Source organism: Diadema antillarum, unplaced genomic scaffold (genome assembly GCF_040938485.1).
Source record: "Diadema antillarum isolate AM-2024a unplaced genomic scaffold, OU_Dant_1.0 scf00000035, whole genome shotgun sequence".
NCBI lineage: Eukaryota > Metazoa > Echinodermata > Echinoidea > Diadematoida > Diadematidae > Diadema > Diadema antillarum.
The window spans coordinates 2,094,644-2,113,698 of NW_027270924.1; the positions used below are offsets into that span (position 1 = coordinate 2,094,644).

The window sequence follows — 19,055 nt, forward strand, 5'->3', positions numbered from 1 at the left end:
AGCCAATCAGGAAGCTGGATTCTTGTTGTTACCATGACAATTGCCATTCTAGCAAGAGTTGCTATCATATCAACTTTTTATGAAACGGGGCCCTGGTCTTTAATTTAAAAGATTATACAGAAATCATGTGTGCGATTATAAAAACCAGAAACATTCAGGCCATGAAACTTTCCCCGAGTCAGCGACTAGCATTAAATGCATAGTGTAGACAGAAGCTTTTGCATGCAGTTTACTTTCACAAATCCTAGCTCTTCATGAAATTCACAAAAGTTTCATGAATGCCAAATTTCTGGTTTTACAGTATAAAGGCAAATCAGTCATTGTTTTGCAATATTTAGTATAATTTTATATAGATGTGTGTGCAGTTTACATGTATATTCAGTATACATGCAGTTTTAAATTCCAGTTCGCTTGCCTTTTAGACTTGAGAATACCCAAACCTACATTTGTATCATGGAGAAGCAAAAAGAACCCTCCTCCCCCATAAAGAAACAAAAACATTGACAACAGCAACCAGATTCTACCATTGTGGTCCAGGAGAGTTAACATACAATTTACAACGAACATTGTCATACACGAGTACACATTGCTGTCAATGAGGTCTGTGTTTACATTTTTTGCTCGCTATGCCATGGGACTTCCCCTTTCTTTTGTACACAGTGTAGTGTCCATGTTCACAATTCAGCATTAAATACAGATCAATGTGTCATCAAGAGACAAGGTGCAACACTTCCTATTGTGGGTTATTGTCTGGCCATGCATTTCATCAAGGAGCTTCAAACACATGATATGAAGCTCCTTGATTTCATGGTGGAAGAGACTCCAACTCTCCGGCTTTTGCCAGGAAGCAACCCATTTTCCATTTTGCACAACATGCAACCCGCTACAACAGAAGGATCCGAAAGTCGGTGGAGGACGATTTTCTGAAAATGACATGACATTATTCCCTTACTCTTCCTCTTTAATTTATATAGCACAACTCATAAAAGTACTCGGTTGCGGAGATATGGATGATTATATTAGCGCATGTCGAGTGGTTTAGGAAATCAGTGTTTCGAGAGAACTGCCTTGAAAGTTTTCCTTCCGACGATATCATGATCGAGGGGAGGCAAGATAGTTTTCACCTCTTGACAATAGAAGGTATGCTCCTAGCAACCTCTGTGATGTTTGTTCAAGCTTAATAGCACCAGCGGTCTACACACGACCAATCAGTAACCAGGATGCCACACACTGACCAATAAGATCATTCCCTTGTTGCTAGGGGCGGAGTCTATCTGCGCGCTAAATCCAAATCTTCGGACACGTTTCTGTTCCATTGAAAGTTGGAAAATCATGGCCCAGAAAAACGTTAATTTCTTGCCTTTCCATTGATCATTTAGCTTTGAAATTTCAGCAGATGAAAGACGAAACTCTAGACTACAAAATCATGCCAAAAACAGAAATCCAATTGTTTTGACCGATTTTGATGATCTGACTTCAAACTTGATTTTCTCGGCTCAGCTGTCGGTGACTTTAGGATCCTTTTGTTGTGGTGGGTGACACCGCAGGTCACATATGTTGCTACTGTACACGTACAATTGTATGGTGTAAAAGCCTCTGCAATTTTGGCAGTCGGGAACAATGTACCCTTTTTTCTTCGTACATGTATCCTGTGTCATAAAAGGTATTGATCCACTCAAATTTGAATAAACCAGTCTATTGAGTGTAATGTCTTGGCAGTGAATGACTTCTCAGCCACAGATTTTGGGAGATTGTGTGTGTGTTTGGATTGCTGTACACAAAAAGGAAACCAAAACCCAAAGAGAAATGTGAATTGAGTGAAAGCAGCAACATCAGTAGAACACATCAGTAAAAGTTTTGAGGAAAGTCGGACAATCGATGCAAAAGTTATGATTTTTAAAGTTTTGGTGTTGGAACTGACGGATGAGGAGACTAGTAGAGGTTATAGTGTCATGTGTAGACAACAATATAAAGAAAATATAAAAGGGAATTCCACAAAAATTCACTTTTCTAGCATAATGAAAGAGCACTTAACTATTAAGTAACCACTTTCAGAAAGCAGGGGGAATAATTACTACCCTTAACATATGTCAGTATCAAGTTGATGGAATGAGTAATTTTCATGAAAAATGACTTTTTTCCGGAATTCCCTTTATATTTTCTTTACATTGTTGTCCACACATGACGTCATAACCTCTAGTAGTCTCCTCATCCAGCGGTTCCAACACCCAAACTTTACAAATTCATAACTTTTGCATCGATTGCCTGATTTTCCTCAAACTTTCACTGATGTGTTCTACTAATGTTGCTGCTTTCACTCAATCCACATTTCTGTTTGGGTTGTGGTTTCCTTTAATGCATACTCCAGAGTGTCAAGAAAGCTAGAGTGTACAGGTATTCCTCACCTAGCCAAGCAAACATTGCTTGAACACAGCAGTGTCATTTCTGTCCTGTGACTCTTTGATAGCGCTTTCAGTGTTCAGTACAAGTCAAGGCAGCTGTCATGAGCGCTAAACCAGTGACAAGTTTGACAGTGGTGCAGGGACAGTCCAAAGGTCTGAATCGTGATGTCTTGGATGTGAAACAATCCGTCTTTCTGGGGTCAGGGCTGACCTGCAAGTAATTTGCCAGTGCCTGACACACAGCCAAATTTAAGTGAGCGGAGAGTCCCTATGTATTTACATGAGTGATTATATGCTGTCAAGCGTGACATCCCGTTATTAAAGTGGGTAATAATGTTTCCATCGCACCCAGATGTCTGTGGAATTGTGTCTTTGTGCAGACAGTGTTTGTGTAGCTCTTCTGTTCTCGTTGTTTAGTTGCAATGTCTGCTCTCATCTGTACACAGTGCTGCTGCATTAAACCTGTCTGCTCATTCCAAGTACTGTAAAACATGATATATTCGCGGCATGAAATTTTTTTGCGAATTGGAGCTGACAGCCTTTTTCGTGGCATTCAATGCATATAGTGTAAACAAGAACTTTCGCGTGCATTTTAATTTCGCGAATCTTGGCACTCGCGAAATTTGTGAAATTAAAGTGCATGCGAAAATTCCTCGTTTTACAGTACACTAATGAAACCCATCTTAGCGACCACCCTGTCTTTAGTGAGTGGTCACCTGCCGTATACAACCACTAAAAATGATTCCCTCCGAGGGAAAAGCATGCTTTGTAAAAACCTGTCTATAGTGACCACCTGTCTATAATGGCCACTTTTTCCGTCTCCCTTAGGTGGCTGCTACTTATGTATAGACAGGTTTGACTGTATTAGGAGGGGAATAGGAAAACTTGTCTTCAGTATTACTGACTATCTGTGTGTGTGTGTGTGTGTGTGTGTGTGTGTGTGTGGCTGGGTGTGGGTTTGTGTGTGTGTGTGTGTGTGTGGGTGGGTGTTGGTTTGTGTGTGTGTGTGTGTGTGTGTGTGTGTGTGTGTGCGTGTGCCCCGTGCAGGCTCAGTGCATCCCAGCATAATGTTACAATCAGGACGAAACTGCCAGTGGAATATTGCAATAATTTCAAACGTGTGATAATGAGATGCGATTTGAGTGATGTTGAATTGGTGTTTGATGATTAACACTGTAAGCTTTAGGACAGTCTCAGGTGGAATAGCCATGTGACTGGGGCTTTCCCCTAGGAATATGACAGTGTATCGTATGTGTTTGGGCATTATATACTGTATAGATATGACCCTAATGAGAGTTGTAAAGCATAGAATACAAGCAAGTGGTGTCATTACGTGTACAGCATGTCGCATGCAAGTGAAACTCATCTACATACCTGCCATCCATGCAAGCTGTAAATCAAAGAAATTATGTGGGCATGTGCTTGCTTCACAAGGCAATGCATGGTAATAGAACAGATAAGATCTATGACTGGAATGCTGTACAAGTAATTTCTCTGATGTCTACCCCCAAGTTATATGGAGGAAGAAATTTTGTCTCTTCACTGTCATGTTGAAAGGCAGTCACATATACCACATAAGAAAAGAGAGTTGTTCTTGAGAGAGCAGTTTGAAATAGGGATAATTAGTACAGGCAACTCTTGTCACAACAAAGTCCATGGCATGGGCAGTTTTCCTTCATTATAGTGACATTTCGTTCATGATAGGCCAAACTAATAAAGTATACAATTATATTAAAAGATGTATAGATTTCAATAGTTTTTGGACCATAACCCGTTGAGGACGGGCAGATTTTGCTACAACATGCACTTCCTGTAGACACCTGCCCGAGTATACTCAGTCCTGACTCGTCCTCAACGGGTTAAGTTTTACTTTGTTGTAACCAAATCCTGTTGTAATCGTGTCCATTGTAACGGGAGTGCACTGTAGTGCGTTTTTTTTGCAGAATACCGCAATAGTAATTTTAGTGAATACTTCCAAGTCTGGTTTAGATTTAAATGAAAGAATCAAGAGAGTGTTTACAGAATACATGCCAAAGAATGTTATACCAATGTGCTCTATCCAAAGAAATTACTGGCGTGACACTGCATAGCAGAGCATGACTGTATGATTACTTGTACATCAGTGATCATGATGCATTTTGTCGTAATTATGAATGTTTAAGATTTCAATTAAATTCAATTCATTTCAATTCAATTTAGTTTGATTATACTTTATTTTCAGCAAATAAAAATTAACACATGTTACTATGTTTCATTTTTCCACTTCATTTCATGCAGGACTGACCCAGAACATTTATATGAGGCTTTCTTCGAAGTAGCTGGCCCTACAGATGAAGCTCCCGGTGAGTAGGATCTATACACACACTGTAAAATCAGTGCAAACCCATCAGGGCCCCATTTCATAAAAAAGTTGATATGATAGTAAGTCTTGCTGGAAGGGCAATTGTCATGGTAATGACATGTACCCGTATATGAGGTTGGTCCCAGATTATGTTGGGAAAAAAGGCAATTGGAGATAGTGGGCCTACATGTAGCTATTTACTATATTGTACTTTTTGAAGAAAAAAAATATTGCAGGAGAAAAACTAATCAATCAATACAATTGATCTTATGAAATTGTAGTATACCGGTATGTAGCTTACATTGATTTTCTATCCGTAAAATTTTTGATGTTTTTTCAAGTTATGTGGCACTCCTGATGCATTTAGACTATCCAAAAATAAAGCTGAGTCAGCAATGATTTAAAAAGACTTAAACCCATTTCACCAAAACATTATTGGCTTGTGACTTTAACCCATTGAGGATGGGCTGATTTTGCTACAACATACATTTCCCGTAGACACCTGTCCGAGTATACATGTACTTGGGACTACAGTCTTCAATGAGTTCATACAAAGAGGTCCCTATTGCTGCAGAGTAAAAGTGGGCTGAGTTGCGGGTGCTTGGAGGCCTCTTCACATTTCTCCTCACAGTGACTGGTGGATGGTAAAAAATCAAAGGCAATATAGAACTCCTTCGATTGACCTTTGCAGACAGCAAATTTTGCTCCACTGTCTTCCAGAGAGAATAGGAGTTGATTGGGGCCAAAGGTGCTAATGCCAATTTGCCAGGATCTCTCGTGGCACCTCTAAACAGCTGCTGATGGGGAATGGCATCGGTTCAATTCAAGGCAAATTTGGAGCGATTTGTGGCGCTGCCGCCGATCGGGCTGCTATAGTCGCACAAGAAGTGCTTGCAGCTGATGTACGAGGGGCAGCTTGTCTGTGAGCATAATCTGTGAATGTAGTTCTTGGAGCTGCATGCTCGTGAACTTCTGTGCATGACACAGATTTTGCCAAGTTACTGCTAAGATGAAGAATTGAAGTATCTTGCTAAGGGCTGGACGGAAGATGAAGGTCAAGGCCTGTAGATTTGAAAGCATAGAACAAAAAAAAAATGCCTCACAAAGCATAGGGATTCTGTTTTTTTTTTTTTTCTTTCCTACGTTAAGGTGTGTGCGTGTGTGGGTATGGGGGGGGGGGGCTGCAGGTCATTGGTTAACCTCTACCTCCCTTTTTTTTTCTGATTTTTTTTTTTCCAGACCAGAAAAAAAAAGGGGGGGGGGGGACTCACCCCCCTCCCCCAGCACCTCTGGTTCTGCAGCTCCTTGTATCTCTTTTGCAAACATCACAAAATTTGCATCGCTGTAGAATGATGACTCCCAATAATTTTTGAATGCAGTAATATACACCTCAGGTTGTTGTAAGAAATTAAAAACCATGTCACTAAAGAACACCCTCCCCTTTCATACAATGAATGATGGTTGGAATGTTTTCGAGGTCCCAATAGATTCACTGGAAAGCTCTGATATTGCTTCCCGTCCATCATAACAAAGTTTTCAGGTTTTTATCATTCTGAGGAAAGGCCTGAATTTTATGTACCTCTACAGTATATATACAACGTGTACACATACCTGTACCAGCTTGTATGAAAGGAATCTATGATGTACTTTTCAGGTGACACAAGGGTCACATTTCTGTTACTGGCACTGGTTGGTTGGTACATTTGCAAGACATACTGGAAGTATATCGAAATTATCCCTACAAAGTGTAGAAAGAGATGAAACACATTGTATACACTGTAGAATCATCACTTCAACCATACAGCAGAACAGACTCAGCATATAACAGTGCATGCAGAACACAATGTGTTTTCACTGACTGCAACACCTTTAGACTGCAGCGTGTGTCGTAATGACAATGCACAGTTCATACTTTGCAGCGTCACTTTTACTTCCTTGTGTCTTGTGCATGTGAGTATGTCATGGTGTGGGGTGGGGGAATTGCTCTGTAGCCATAGTAAATATCAAGTACAGTCATGCAAGAGACCTTGCATTTGTGATGACTGCAATGAAGTGCCTTTAGGATACTACTTTCTGTACGTATTGTACATGTAATGTGCAGGGATGCCAAGTTCAAAAAAATGTTATGAGTGAGATTTTCATGACTCGGCATCTCGGCATGCGAATGTGCATGCGAGCGAGGGTGTGGGAGGGGTTTTTCCCCCTGTGGCCCGAGTCCCACGGGAGGGAGCTTTTTCAATTTTTAGCTCTTAATGGTGTGATCAGGTGCATACTTAAGTGACTATAAGACAAAAGGGAAATATACCTTCATTTGCAACTATCACTTTAATCTTTTGAGCTATGCTCATTATTATAGGCCCAATTTGCAGACTTAGCCTGATGCGTGAGAAAAATGGGTGTAATGCGTGAGATCGTGAGATGGCCCCTAAATGCTTGAGTCTCACGCAAAATGCGTGAGACTTGGTAGCTCTGAGTGTGTGTGCACGATTATACTGACATTACCTGGTAATGAATTTCTGATTACTTGTCTGATGTCGCAAAAATTGTCACTTTCTTTGGCCCGGTATCTCTGACAGGGTTCTAAAATGAATATCTTTGATTTTGGACAACTCCTTGAAGGTCACTCATCAGAATTGTAACTCGAGGGGTAGGTTGTTATTGGTTGTTGAATATTAGTTGAATCATCTGCTTTAAAAGTGAAAATATATTCTCATGACCAGAAATTAGTGTGAAAATAAAAGCATGCGATTAGTTTTGCCTGTTTATCATACCATGAAGTAACATGTAATGTCTTGATACCATGGAATTTGTACTTGCAAAATTCATCTTTGATACTCTGCAGAGTGCAGAAAATTACCCACTTTTACAGTGCATGTTCCATGGTGTGCTCTATACTGAGTAGAAATATGTGTAGTACAGCTGACTTGAATGAAGACTAGTGGTGCAGCAGCCCCGTGTGGTTGGCACACTAAGGCTCTAAACCACATTGCCCAATACAAATGTATGATGTCATTAAAATGGTATTCCTTTGTGACAGTCATGTACACATTCTAAAGATTTTCTTCTTTTTTTTTTCCCCATCACATTGATATTTCTGTACCGCCAGCATGCCGTCTGCTTAAATAATAATATCCTTCCTCAAACACACTCTTTCTCTTCCTTTGAAGTCTTTGTGAGGATGTTGTGGTCACAATTTTAAACGGTGTGAAGAAATTTCTTATTTACGCATAACCTATTGTTCTGCAGGTTTCGATTGGTAATGGCTGATTTGTCACCAGCACAAGAGAGGCTACTCGACTTTGTTCTTTCTTTTCTTCTCACTTATTAATAATCTTTCTTTCTTTTTCTTTCTTTTTTTACTTTTTATCAGCCGTGAAGGAGCTATCTTGGTCGCATGACTGTGATCTCCTTTAAACCTTGAAGTATTTTTTTAATTTGAACACAAAAGACCCGAAATCTCTCTCAATTTTCTGACATTCAAATAGAGCTTGGAGGATACATTTTTATATGATGACATCATGTCCGTGGTATATTTCCCAAATAGAGCCATTATATACGAAGATCAATGTACGTGCTTTGATAATATGGAAGTGAACGTTTACTGACAGCCAAAAATCAAAGAATATAGTGTAGTCAAAGGAATGTCACAATCATTTAACACTTTTTCATGCAAATGACTGACTTTGATATTTATATTCAGGTAAACTTTCTTATGGTATCTTTCGTGTATCTGCAGGCACTGTAAGATGGCTTTGAAAAGAATTCACCTTTAAGACTGCCTGTGAAATAGTTCTTGACTTTTTCAGACTGTCATTTCCTTGATTTTTTGTTATTTTCTTTTTCTTAAAACTTTAAACTATACCTAGATTGGCTTTGTAAGTACAGTAGTATGCATTTTGGACTTGGAAGTTCTGCTGGATGCATGCAAATCAGCCTTTAAGAGTAGACATTTTGCTGAATTTGGTATTTTTTGACACCCTTGGAAACTCATACCTTCTGTTTGATGATAATAAAGATGATGATAATCATGATAATGATTCAAGCAATAATATAGCAACAGTAATTAAAATGGTAATGATGATCGCAAGTCTCATACTACCGCACGCTATAGATGATCTACGTACAGTTGTATAATGCATGCTTTTGTGCTTTTTGTTTGTTGCAGAGCCTCACATTGTTGCTACGTTTCCGGAAAACTTCAAGGATGAGGTGGTATCCAAGGAACTTCCAAGGTTCTGCTTCCCATGCGACCTCAGCAGGTAAGCATGGTCCCTCTCTGTGGCACCCCTCTCACACCAGGCAAAGTGTATCTTGTACCCCTTTCAGTAACTCATGCATTTCTGGCCAGCTCCTGGCCCGAGCTAATTTGGCCCGTGCCAAGCAGTAAAAATTGCGTTCAGTAACTACAGCAGAGCCGTGCTACTTTTACGATGACCCATTCACGAACTCGGCCACGTAAGGGATAACTACCATGGCAACTGAACGCGCGCTCCGGCGGAGGGCATAGCCAGGTAATTGTGACCTTTGACCATGCAAGAAATTTTGGCCCGAGCCTGGTGCTGCTATCATTCATAAACTCTTCGATTGGCACCAGGGCCGAGCCTGGCCCGTGCCTGGTGCTAGCTTCAGCAGCGCCAAAATAGTCCACTCCTGGCAAGGGCCACTTTGACCCGACCCATTCATAAACTCAAAATTTTACGACTTAGCTCAGGCCTGGCGCTAGCCAGGGGAGTTACTGAAAGGGGTATAAATACATGAACATATATACAAATTTGGCCAAATATTTTGAAGCAGGAGAAAGGCATTACATATAAAATGGTGTATGGTGTGTGACTGCCCTGTCAGATGTTTTGGAATACTGATCCTTCAATAAGTATACAAATTATGCACAGGTACAACACGTGTAGGAGTAAGTGAGTGGATATCCTGCGCACTCGAAGTTATGGTCAGCATGCACAACGTGCAGCCGAGTGCATGATGCATGACATTGTGAATACCGGCATGATTGTAAATGACAATAATACTTTTTGTTCTATCAAAATGACCCGGCCATTCCTTCTCGTGAAACATACATACTTGTAGACATCAATTATATGATGACTAAACTTGGCTACATTCGCTTGCCCAACTCAGTCAAGAGTTTGCCCACTTTGCTTTTTTGCTCAAATGTAGAAACACACAAATAGATCAATAAACGGCAATTTTCTGCAGTACATTGAAAGCATCGTATCCATAGCTTTGTCATGTAGTAACATCACAACAAAGCTGACAATTTTCTCTATGATTTACTGGACTGCATTTCTAGCATAAACAGTGAACTATAAAAAGTTACATGGCTTTGAAAATCAGAGTGTTTTCAAGAAGTGTTCATGTGTTGCTGTCTCAGAATTATGTGGCATGCAGGGGGTTCAAAAAGCAGTTTCCACAGGAATCCGCAGGGATGTACTAGACATGTCTGCAGCTCTTCTGTGGCATTGTGTTAATCTGTCTAGCAAGGTCTCTTGAATACTTTAGTCAGTCTTAAATATTCAAATGTCATGGTCTTGTATGTATATGGGGGCCTCTGTACATTCGTCTCCCACATAATGAATTTCCCCTAGAATAACCCTCCAGAAATAATTCAATTTATCCAGCAAGAGGATTTTATGACACACAAAGCAACCCAGAGCCCAAACAGGACCACCAGGGGCCCGTGTGTGTGCAATGTCAGTTGGACTTATAGGTGGCGGTGTTCAGAGGCTTAATCAGAGTCGACAAAGGCAGTCTCACTGCAGGAGAAATGATTGCTATGCAAGCCCTCCCTTCGGTGTGACGTACAGTGTGGGAAGCTGCGGCAAATACACCGCCAAAGTCTTCGCCCACTGTGTGAGTCAGTGTGAAAGACAGCCAACTAATCCCATTCACGTAAAAGTGGCCGCACAAACCCCACCCCCTTCTCCTGGAAAAAGGGAAGAGACCCTCCATCCAGACAATCCTTAATATTCATAAGCAAACAGCTGTATACCTGGTACTATTCATTGCACATATTTGTCGCTATACCCACACATATTTTTATCACATGCATTGTGTGCTCAAACAGACAGCAGAAAATACAATCCACAATGTATGGTGGGGGGGGGGGGGGGGGGAGGGGAGGCATGTCACGTGACCAGAGCCAAAGAAGGAAGGAAATTGTCACGCTTGTTGTTCTTTCCTGCTGAAACAGATGCAGGAGGAAATCCCAGCACAACTGAAAAGATGGCCGCGTGCATGCTGGTTGAACTTGAGCTCCATGTTCTACGCTCTCTGGTCTTTTTCCTACCCCTCATCCTTGTCTTCCTCCTATCCCAGCCTGCCTTTCCATATTATGTTTCCCGAACTGGTGAAGCCAAGTTCAACTAGACCAAGCTTGGCATTGTGGGGGTGGGAAATAGCAGGCCATGTGAGTCATACATGTATCGTCTATGATGAATGAGAGCGAGATATTGAAAGCACTCAGTGGGTTGCAGCACCTGTCTGTGTGGGGGATCTCATTTTAAAAGGGCACTCTGAGTTGGGGTGAATGAAGAAGAAATATGAAAAAAAAGAGCCATTCCATCAAAGGAAGGCAGTATTTGAAGATCTGTCACTTCAAAGTTACATTCTGCACATGAGCAGATAAAGGTCATGTGAGAAAAGAAAAGAAAAAAACAAAACAAAATGCAGAGTTGCAATGAGCGATGTCATGGACGGCGCCTGAAGGGTTTCTAGACGTCGCAGTGAAAGGACATTCTGAACATTCAAGGGAGTTTGTTAACATAAAACCAAGTTGCATTATGCAATGTGCAAGTGGGTGATATTTAGCTTTACAGCTGTTTTGTTTCAGTGGTTTCAAATTTGGGTCATTGGACATTTTAACTCTGCACTGGTCTATAGAGACCTGTATATTTATAGTAATATGTTGAAGGAGTCTATGATATTAATCTTTGGCTCTGGGATATGAGATCCAAATGAAAAAAAAAAAATGGTACCAGTGCCTTCATTGTGAACCATGAAACTTGTGAAAGTTTTGCTGCTTGTCCTGGGAAATCATCAAGAGCTAATGCAGTTGCCTAAAGTTTGTGTTGGGATGGGGAGGGGGGCCAAGAAAAGGAAATTGTCTCTCGTTTTATGTCATAAGGAATGGATAGGTGTGTGCACTGATGTACTGCAACACCTGTTAACAGAAAGCGTGGTAGAGCTTTAAACGTTGCCCTTTTGACCTGCATGTTAAATAGAAATTATTGCAGTTTGTTTGCTTAGGCAAAAAGAAAACCTGCCTGCCTGTGTGGCTGGGACAACATTATCTCACTTTCAAGCATTTAAAGGACATGTTCACCCAAATTTATATGTGGATTGAGTGATTGTATGCTTACATTGCAGCAATATTTAGAACACATCAATGAAGTTTTAGGAAAATTGGTCAGTCCCTTCAAAAGTTATAAATTTTTAATGTTTCAGTGCTGTCATCACTGGATGAGAAGACTACAAGTTATAGTTTCTGAAAGAGGTATTCAAAGTCAAATGCTCTTTCATGAATGCTAAGAATATGATAATCTGTTTTTAGTTTTTTCTTTATATTGTTGTCATGCAGTGATGTCACAAATTGTTTGAGTCTGTTCATCCAGTGATGTCAGCACCAAAACTTTGAAATTCGTAACTTTGGAACTGACTGTCACAATTTCCTCAAACTTTCACTGATATGTTCTACTAGATTATTGCATTCACTCATCCCACACACATATTTGGTTGATCTTGTCCTTTAAATCTTTGAAATAATGTCTTTCCCATAAAAAAAAATCCCTATCATTACTTAGGATTAGTCAAGGCTGACCCCCTTTTAAACATTATGGTGTTATTGAATATTCTGGGGGAGATCTTCAGATACTCATATAGATTAAGGGGTCTCAGTAATTTCCTGCTATCAAACCATATAAACATTTACTTTATACACAAGGTGGCCATTAGTCAGTTTACTAGTATGATTCACACTTTTTGTATTGTTGTTTTTACAGTGAAAGCTTTCAACTTGCACCAGTGGGACCTTTATGACATATACGTAGACATGAATGAAAGAAATGAATCAGAAATCATTAAATTTTTACAAATGTGTGCAAAGGGTTGACTGTTAATCCGGATGCAAAGTACTCTCTTATTCAAGTCTATTCAATAAAGATGGAAGCCATATGCAGTGCATGGGCTGTTGTAAGTTGTAATTTACCAGCTGGGAAGCCTGTACCCCTCTCATAATTTTGTGATTTACACATGAAGTCTAGATGCATTGGTGTCTCACAATTCACTGGAGATATACAATGTACTTGTCATTGTTGTGAGAGTACAAGTTTAGATTGCTGCAATGAAGGGCCATTTAAGGTCAGTGTAGAGCTGTGGCTCTAATACTCTGTTGGTACAGGAATTATTGTTCTCATTGTAACGGGACTATTTCTAGTGTAGTTAAGATTCCCCGTCCCTCCCCGGCCTACCCCCTCCACAATCCTTTGTAACAGGTAAAGAGCATTTTGAATCCTGTGTACAACCAGGGATTCTCTCTTCTATTCATATTTGATTGTCTTGAAGAAAAAAAAAAATATTTCCCAGTGTTTACAAAGTATGGCAAAAAAGACCAACTTTGTTGCTGTCAGGTTTGTAGGTTGCTTTGTGTGTGCTTTAATTGATGGAAAAATAGTGCACTGCCGATGTTGATCAATTAATTTGGTTCAGCATGTTTATGTAACTTTGTACTCTTTGTTCACTTGTTGATTTTCCTTCAAACCTTGCCAAAATGTATGATTTATTTTTCTTTTGCAACATTTTTCATGAACATTATTTCTGACATTTGATATACTTTCCTTCTTCGTTTTTTGCGTGTTATGGAAGTTTTTGGAGAGGCTTTAAGGACACAAGGAAGTTTGGCACATCACCAATGTGCCAACTGTAAGTCTCACCAAGTGGTGAGTTATTGGAGCTATTAAAATGTATTTCACAGCTAAAGTTCCTGCAGGGTGATGATGCGTCAGTAAATATTTGCTATGTTTATACCTGTATAGAGTTACCAAGGTCTCCTTTTCTGCTTTCTTTGATACTGGAAATATCTCTGAGCAGAACCTCAACTTGTTTAATACAATTTGAGTAAATTTAGCATTTACGGTTCAGGAGTTGTTTAATTTGAAAAACAACAACAACAACAACAAAAAGTTGGCACATTGACAGATCATAAAAGGTACAGTATCTCCACGTCAGAGTGGACAATAGAAGATTCAAAGTAATGCTTCCCTTCATGTGAGTGTCCTGTTGTTTTCTTCAGTATGTTTATGATGTTCAGCAGAATCAAAAAACTTCTTTTACCTTGAGATAGTTACATTTGTCATCATGAGCATACGATGTATGTATGGGTAAGAAAAAAAGAAACTACACGTTGTATGTCAATGCATTGAGGCTTTTCACTCAAATTGTAAAAAAACTGTCACCCCAGGTCTTCCCCTAAAAGTTTGTATTACCACTGACATTTACACATACACCTGTACATGATGCGTACTTCTGTATTCTGTGTACGTGTGTAGGTGTACGTGAACGTACAATTAGACACACACATGCACAAATACAAACATATGCAATGTATACATTAAAAAGGCATAATTTACCATTTGCAGATGAAACAAAAACCAAGCATTAGTGCTTCAAAATAGTTCTGAAATGTGAGTTAGGGATAGAAACAACCAATGTAAAAATTTGAATGAGTATAATCGATGTGAAGTATTGTTAAATATACAAAATGTGAACAATAGTTATAATAAAAGTGTTTCCAGACTAAACCGTCTACAGTTATGGTTTAATGAGAAAAATAGTGATATCTCCTTATATTCTAGGCTTTATTGCAAAAACTTTATATGGTACTAGGATTTTTTTGATACAACCGACCTTTACATGTACAGTATATGCATCAAAAGTGATATCTTGAACATTTCTTTAATCACTTCTCCCAAAGGTAAACAGGACCTTTGACATCTCTACATTACGTCTTTATAATAATTACACATTGTTCTACACATACTGCGCATCATACATTCACACATCTGTACATACAATATTGTACACATACGGGTATAGTGTTTATTCATGTATCAATATTAAAGAGAGAGAGAGAGGGGGGGGGGGGGGAGGAGAAAGGAGTTTGTATGGCCAATAGAAGAGGGATAATACATCTATAGGCAAAGCCTAGGATACAGTACAGTGTAATGATGTGTGTCCGTGCCCTTTCTGTATTACTGAACTACCGGTATGCTATTTTAGGAAGTGGCTGTCACATCCAGTGTTTGTTCTGCTGAGCTGCTTTCTCCTGTCTTACTCTGATTCTGTAGCTTTACTCTACCGGTCAAAAACCATGTGACAGGGCTAGTGATGCCTGTAACATATTAAGGATGGCATGATCTCTTAAAATGCTCTATGGCTACAACTGTAAGGCAGACTATCATATGGCTTCAAGAATGTAGCCAATCAGAAGTGCAGAAATTAGTCACATATCGTCGTGCGCATGGCAGATTGTCATTACAGTGTGGGAGTGTGCATGGCAGATTGTCGTTACAGTGTGGGAGTGCGCATGGCAGATTGTCGTTACGGTGTGGGAGTGCGCATAGGGTTAACAACATTCTGCCATGCGCACGGAAGTGCGCTAACAACAATCTGCCATGCGCACGGAAGTGCGCTAGCAACAATCTGCCATGCGCATGACGATATGTACTCTTTTTCTTTCTTTCTTTCTTTTTGTTTTTTGTTTTTTGCTAACATGCCCAGGAGTGCAAAAAGTACACATCAAAAAAGTATAAACTGTGTTGTTGCGCTGCATGTTTAAACCCTCTTGTGGCATCATTGTTTACTGATCACTGTGCGTGAGCGTAATGAACCCAAACAACTGCTTTATTTCACACAGTCATCTGCATGGTCAATCGAAGAACAGCCCCATTGTATTGCAATGCAAAGTCTGATATGAAAAAAAAACAAGTTCATAAGCCCATTTTATAAAACAAATGATGAACAGGTATAAATAAGTGGATGATGCTGCACACTCTCGGGTATTCACAATGCCAGGCATCATGCACTTGGCTGCATCTCGTGCATGTTTTATCATTATTATAATTATACCCTCGAGTATGCTGCATCTCTACTAAAACACACTCTCACCTGTATGATGCATTATACATTGTACATGTATTACTAGCATCCATTAAAACTGAAAATACTGTAATTAGGTTCACATGACATTTCTGATCTTAAACATCTTTCAATATGGTGTATGCACTATTCATATTATAGTTTAGCATCATGTGGGCATGATAATCAACAAACTCGAAAGTTAGTGTGACCTCTCTCGTTAACTCTATTTCTTGTTAGCCTCCAAGTCAACCTCTAGTGCATGTTGTACTCTACTGTATCATTGCACATTTGTTAGCGTGCATGTACACGGTGTACATTGTATGTATTTCTTCTGGATCTGTGATTTAATCATTGAGTTGGACTCTTGCTTGAAAGTTTAATGTTTAAGATTAGGTGTCATGCGTTGTAGTCTGAAACTACAGGCTAATGATCAAAGTTTAAAACTTCAAGTTAATCATGAAGATTAGGAAGGTCGTGTGAACCTAAGTAATGTAACTTTTGCTTTAATTTAACTTTTGCTTTTGCTTTTCTTTTCTTTAATAAACATGACAGGTACAACCCTGCAGGTCAGCTCTTCACATTCGTCCTTACAGGGATCGACAACCTGCAGAGGTTTGGATTCTGCCGGCACCCCCCTGGAGCCAAGACGGCCATCTGTTTCCTCAGGTACATACCACCCTTCTCTGATACACCTTCATCCCCTGCCCAATTCTGCCCAATTTACCCACCACTCCTTGCCTATTTCCCATCCCACTTCCCTAAACCCTTTGCAACGCCCACCCTCATCTTCCACCGTCTAATTTTCACGTTTATTTCCATCCTATCCAGCAAGTGCGGTAGGCGGTAAGTTAGCTCAGTCAGTAGTGCATCTGCCTCATGATCCAAAGGACCCAGTTTCGATTCCCAGGTCCCACTGAACAATTTTCTGTGTAATCATACCGTCCCCAGTAGTAAGAGGCAAAGCACTCTGTCCCTCGGATAGGACATAAAATCGAGGTCCCCTGTCCGAAAGAGTCACAACTCATGCACATGAAAGCTCCCGCTTCATTTATTCATCGCAAAGAGCAGGGTGTTTATAACCTGGTGAAGTGGTCCTGGTTTCCAAAATTGTACATCCAGCTGGATCCCATGGAAGACCAGCTATTGCAGCTGAATATGGGCTATCCAGCCATCTTATCAGATGGAAATGAAACAAACAAACTAAACAAACAAGTACATTCCCCCTTGTACTGTATATGCCGTATATTTTGTGAGGTTTTAATTTTCAAGAATTTTTTTAGTAAGTTGCTATTCGCAAATCTAAGGAAAACAAGAAATTACTATTACTCTGGCCTCAACATCAATGCGACAGGCATGCATATATTTCTCTGATCATAACTGTACTCCTGGATCACGAATTTAACCACTCACAAAATTGTTGGGAAGTCCAGATTTACGAAAAATTAGACTCACTATTAATGTATGGCGTATACAGTCTCAAGGGAAATGCTTCCTGGTGTCATAATGACATGAATAAGGGAGATTTTCTTACAAGCCAATGGAATAGTTGTAAGGTAACAAATGGTAAATATATTTTGGCTGGTGTCTGTGGGAAATGTGTGTTACAGCAAAATCAGCTTGTCCTCAACAGGTTAATACAACTTTTATTATGAACTCCTCATTTTTACACTTTTTTTTATCTCTCATCTTTATTTCATGTGTGATTATCTTATCTTATGAGACTCTGAAATTTTCATAAGCTTTAAACCTCTAGGACCACCAGATTCCTGTAGTTAATGGGTTAGATAACTCCCTTTTAATGAAATCCTCCACCTCCTTATCTTCTTTTGAGTTTTAAAGGGATAGTACAGTTTTGGTGGAGGTGAGAATTGGGCTTTTAACTTTTTGTGAGATACCAAGAAAACACTTATGAAATAGTACAGAGCATACCATTTTACGATGAATTCAAAGTTAATTTGATGGAAATCGGATTTGGCATGACTGAAACATCCAAAAACAAAGAAAAACAGAGCAATCGTAAAAAAGTGTGGGTCCCACACTTATTAGAATCACTCTGTTTTGGGTATCTCAGCCATTTTAAAACCAATTTTCATCAACTAAACTTTGAATTCCTCATAGAATTACATGCTCTTTCATATTTTGTAAGAGGTTTCTCATTATCTCATCAAAAAATGTTAGAAACCCGAAATTAGGTCTCAACCAAAACTAAACGATCCCTTTAAGTGTTTTTCCTCAATTTTTTATAATCTTCTCTTGACCCATATCTGTCTTCCGCTTCTTTCCCCTCCTTTCCAGTATTTTTTTAGAAGATCCCCATTCCCGTTTCCCCCCCTCCACCCATCCATGCCTCTCCTCTTCCCTCTAATGAAAAACCCTTCATTCACACAATTTACCCCATTTTCCTCCGCCCCAACCCTTTCCCATTCTGAGTGCTCCCCCACCAACACAGTATTTCTATCTTTCTCTGTAACTTCAGTCCCATGAAATTTTGCAACCTCTCTCCAGTAACACTCCTCCTCCTCCTCCCTACTCCTCATTTCCTGCTCTCCATTTGTAACCTCCTCTTGTTTGCCTTTTTATTCTTTACCCCTGCCCCCATCTTTTCATCCCATCACGTCTTGCCACATATGGCCTGATGGATTTACCCAGTTGCGGCTTCATGGTCGTTCATTCAGGCAGTCTCTTTGAGAAGAGCTCTGTCTCTCGCAGCCTTGCGAACAGACGTTATAAGGATGTGCTTTGTGCAGTACTTCAGTGTACATATTGCACCTCACAGATGCCTGTCATGATTGTAAAATGGATTTCAGGGACTATAAGTTGCCCTGATATTGTTTTGCAAGGTGCTAGTGCACTTCTAGTCTCATTAACCTTTTAATGACTGGTCGAAGCACTGCCAGCCGATATGGAGAGTGTCTGCTTTCCAGCAAAATCAGTGTCTTCAAAGAGTAAAAGCCAAAAGCTCTTATCTCACAGTGGATTGCATTACAACAGAGTAGATTTCTGTCAGTAGAAATACATCAATTCCCAGTCTACCAAGTCTTGCATTTGTGATGTGGTTTATTGCACAGAGAGAGAGGCAGTGCGTTTGTGCGTTTGTGTGCGTTTGTGTGTGTTTGTGTGTGTGCACGCATGCAAGTGTACAATATAATACTTCTATGCAGCAC

The 19,055-nt window shown here is 39.8% G+C and overlaps 1 protein-coding gene across 1 annotated transcript in view; it reads left to right on the forward strand.

Moving 5' to 3' along the window:
- The window catches only part of LOC139744205 (uncharacterized), an 85,239-nt gene that overhangs the window by 17,820 nt on the left and 48,364 nt on the right, over positions 1–19,055 (forward strand). Inside the window, exons 2-4 of the mRNA XM_071654660.1 lie at positions 4,680–4,744; positions 8,909–9,002; positions 16,444–16,557. Of these exons, the coding sequence (XP_071510761.1) occupies positions 4,680–4,744; positions 8,909–9,002; positions 16,444–16,557 (273 nt within the window). The remainder of the gene's footprint in view (positions 1–4,679; positions 4,745–8,908; positions 9,003–16,443; positions 16,558–19,055) is intronic.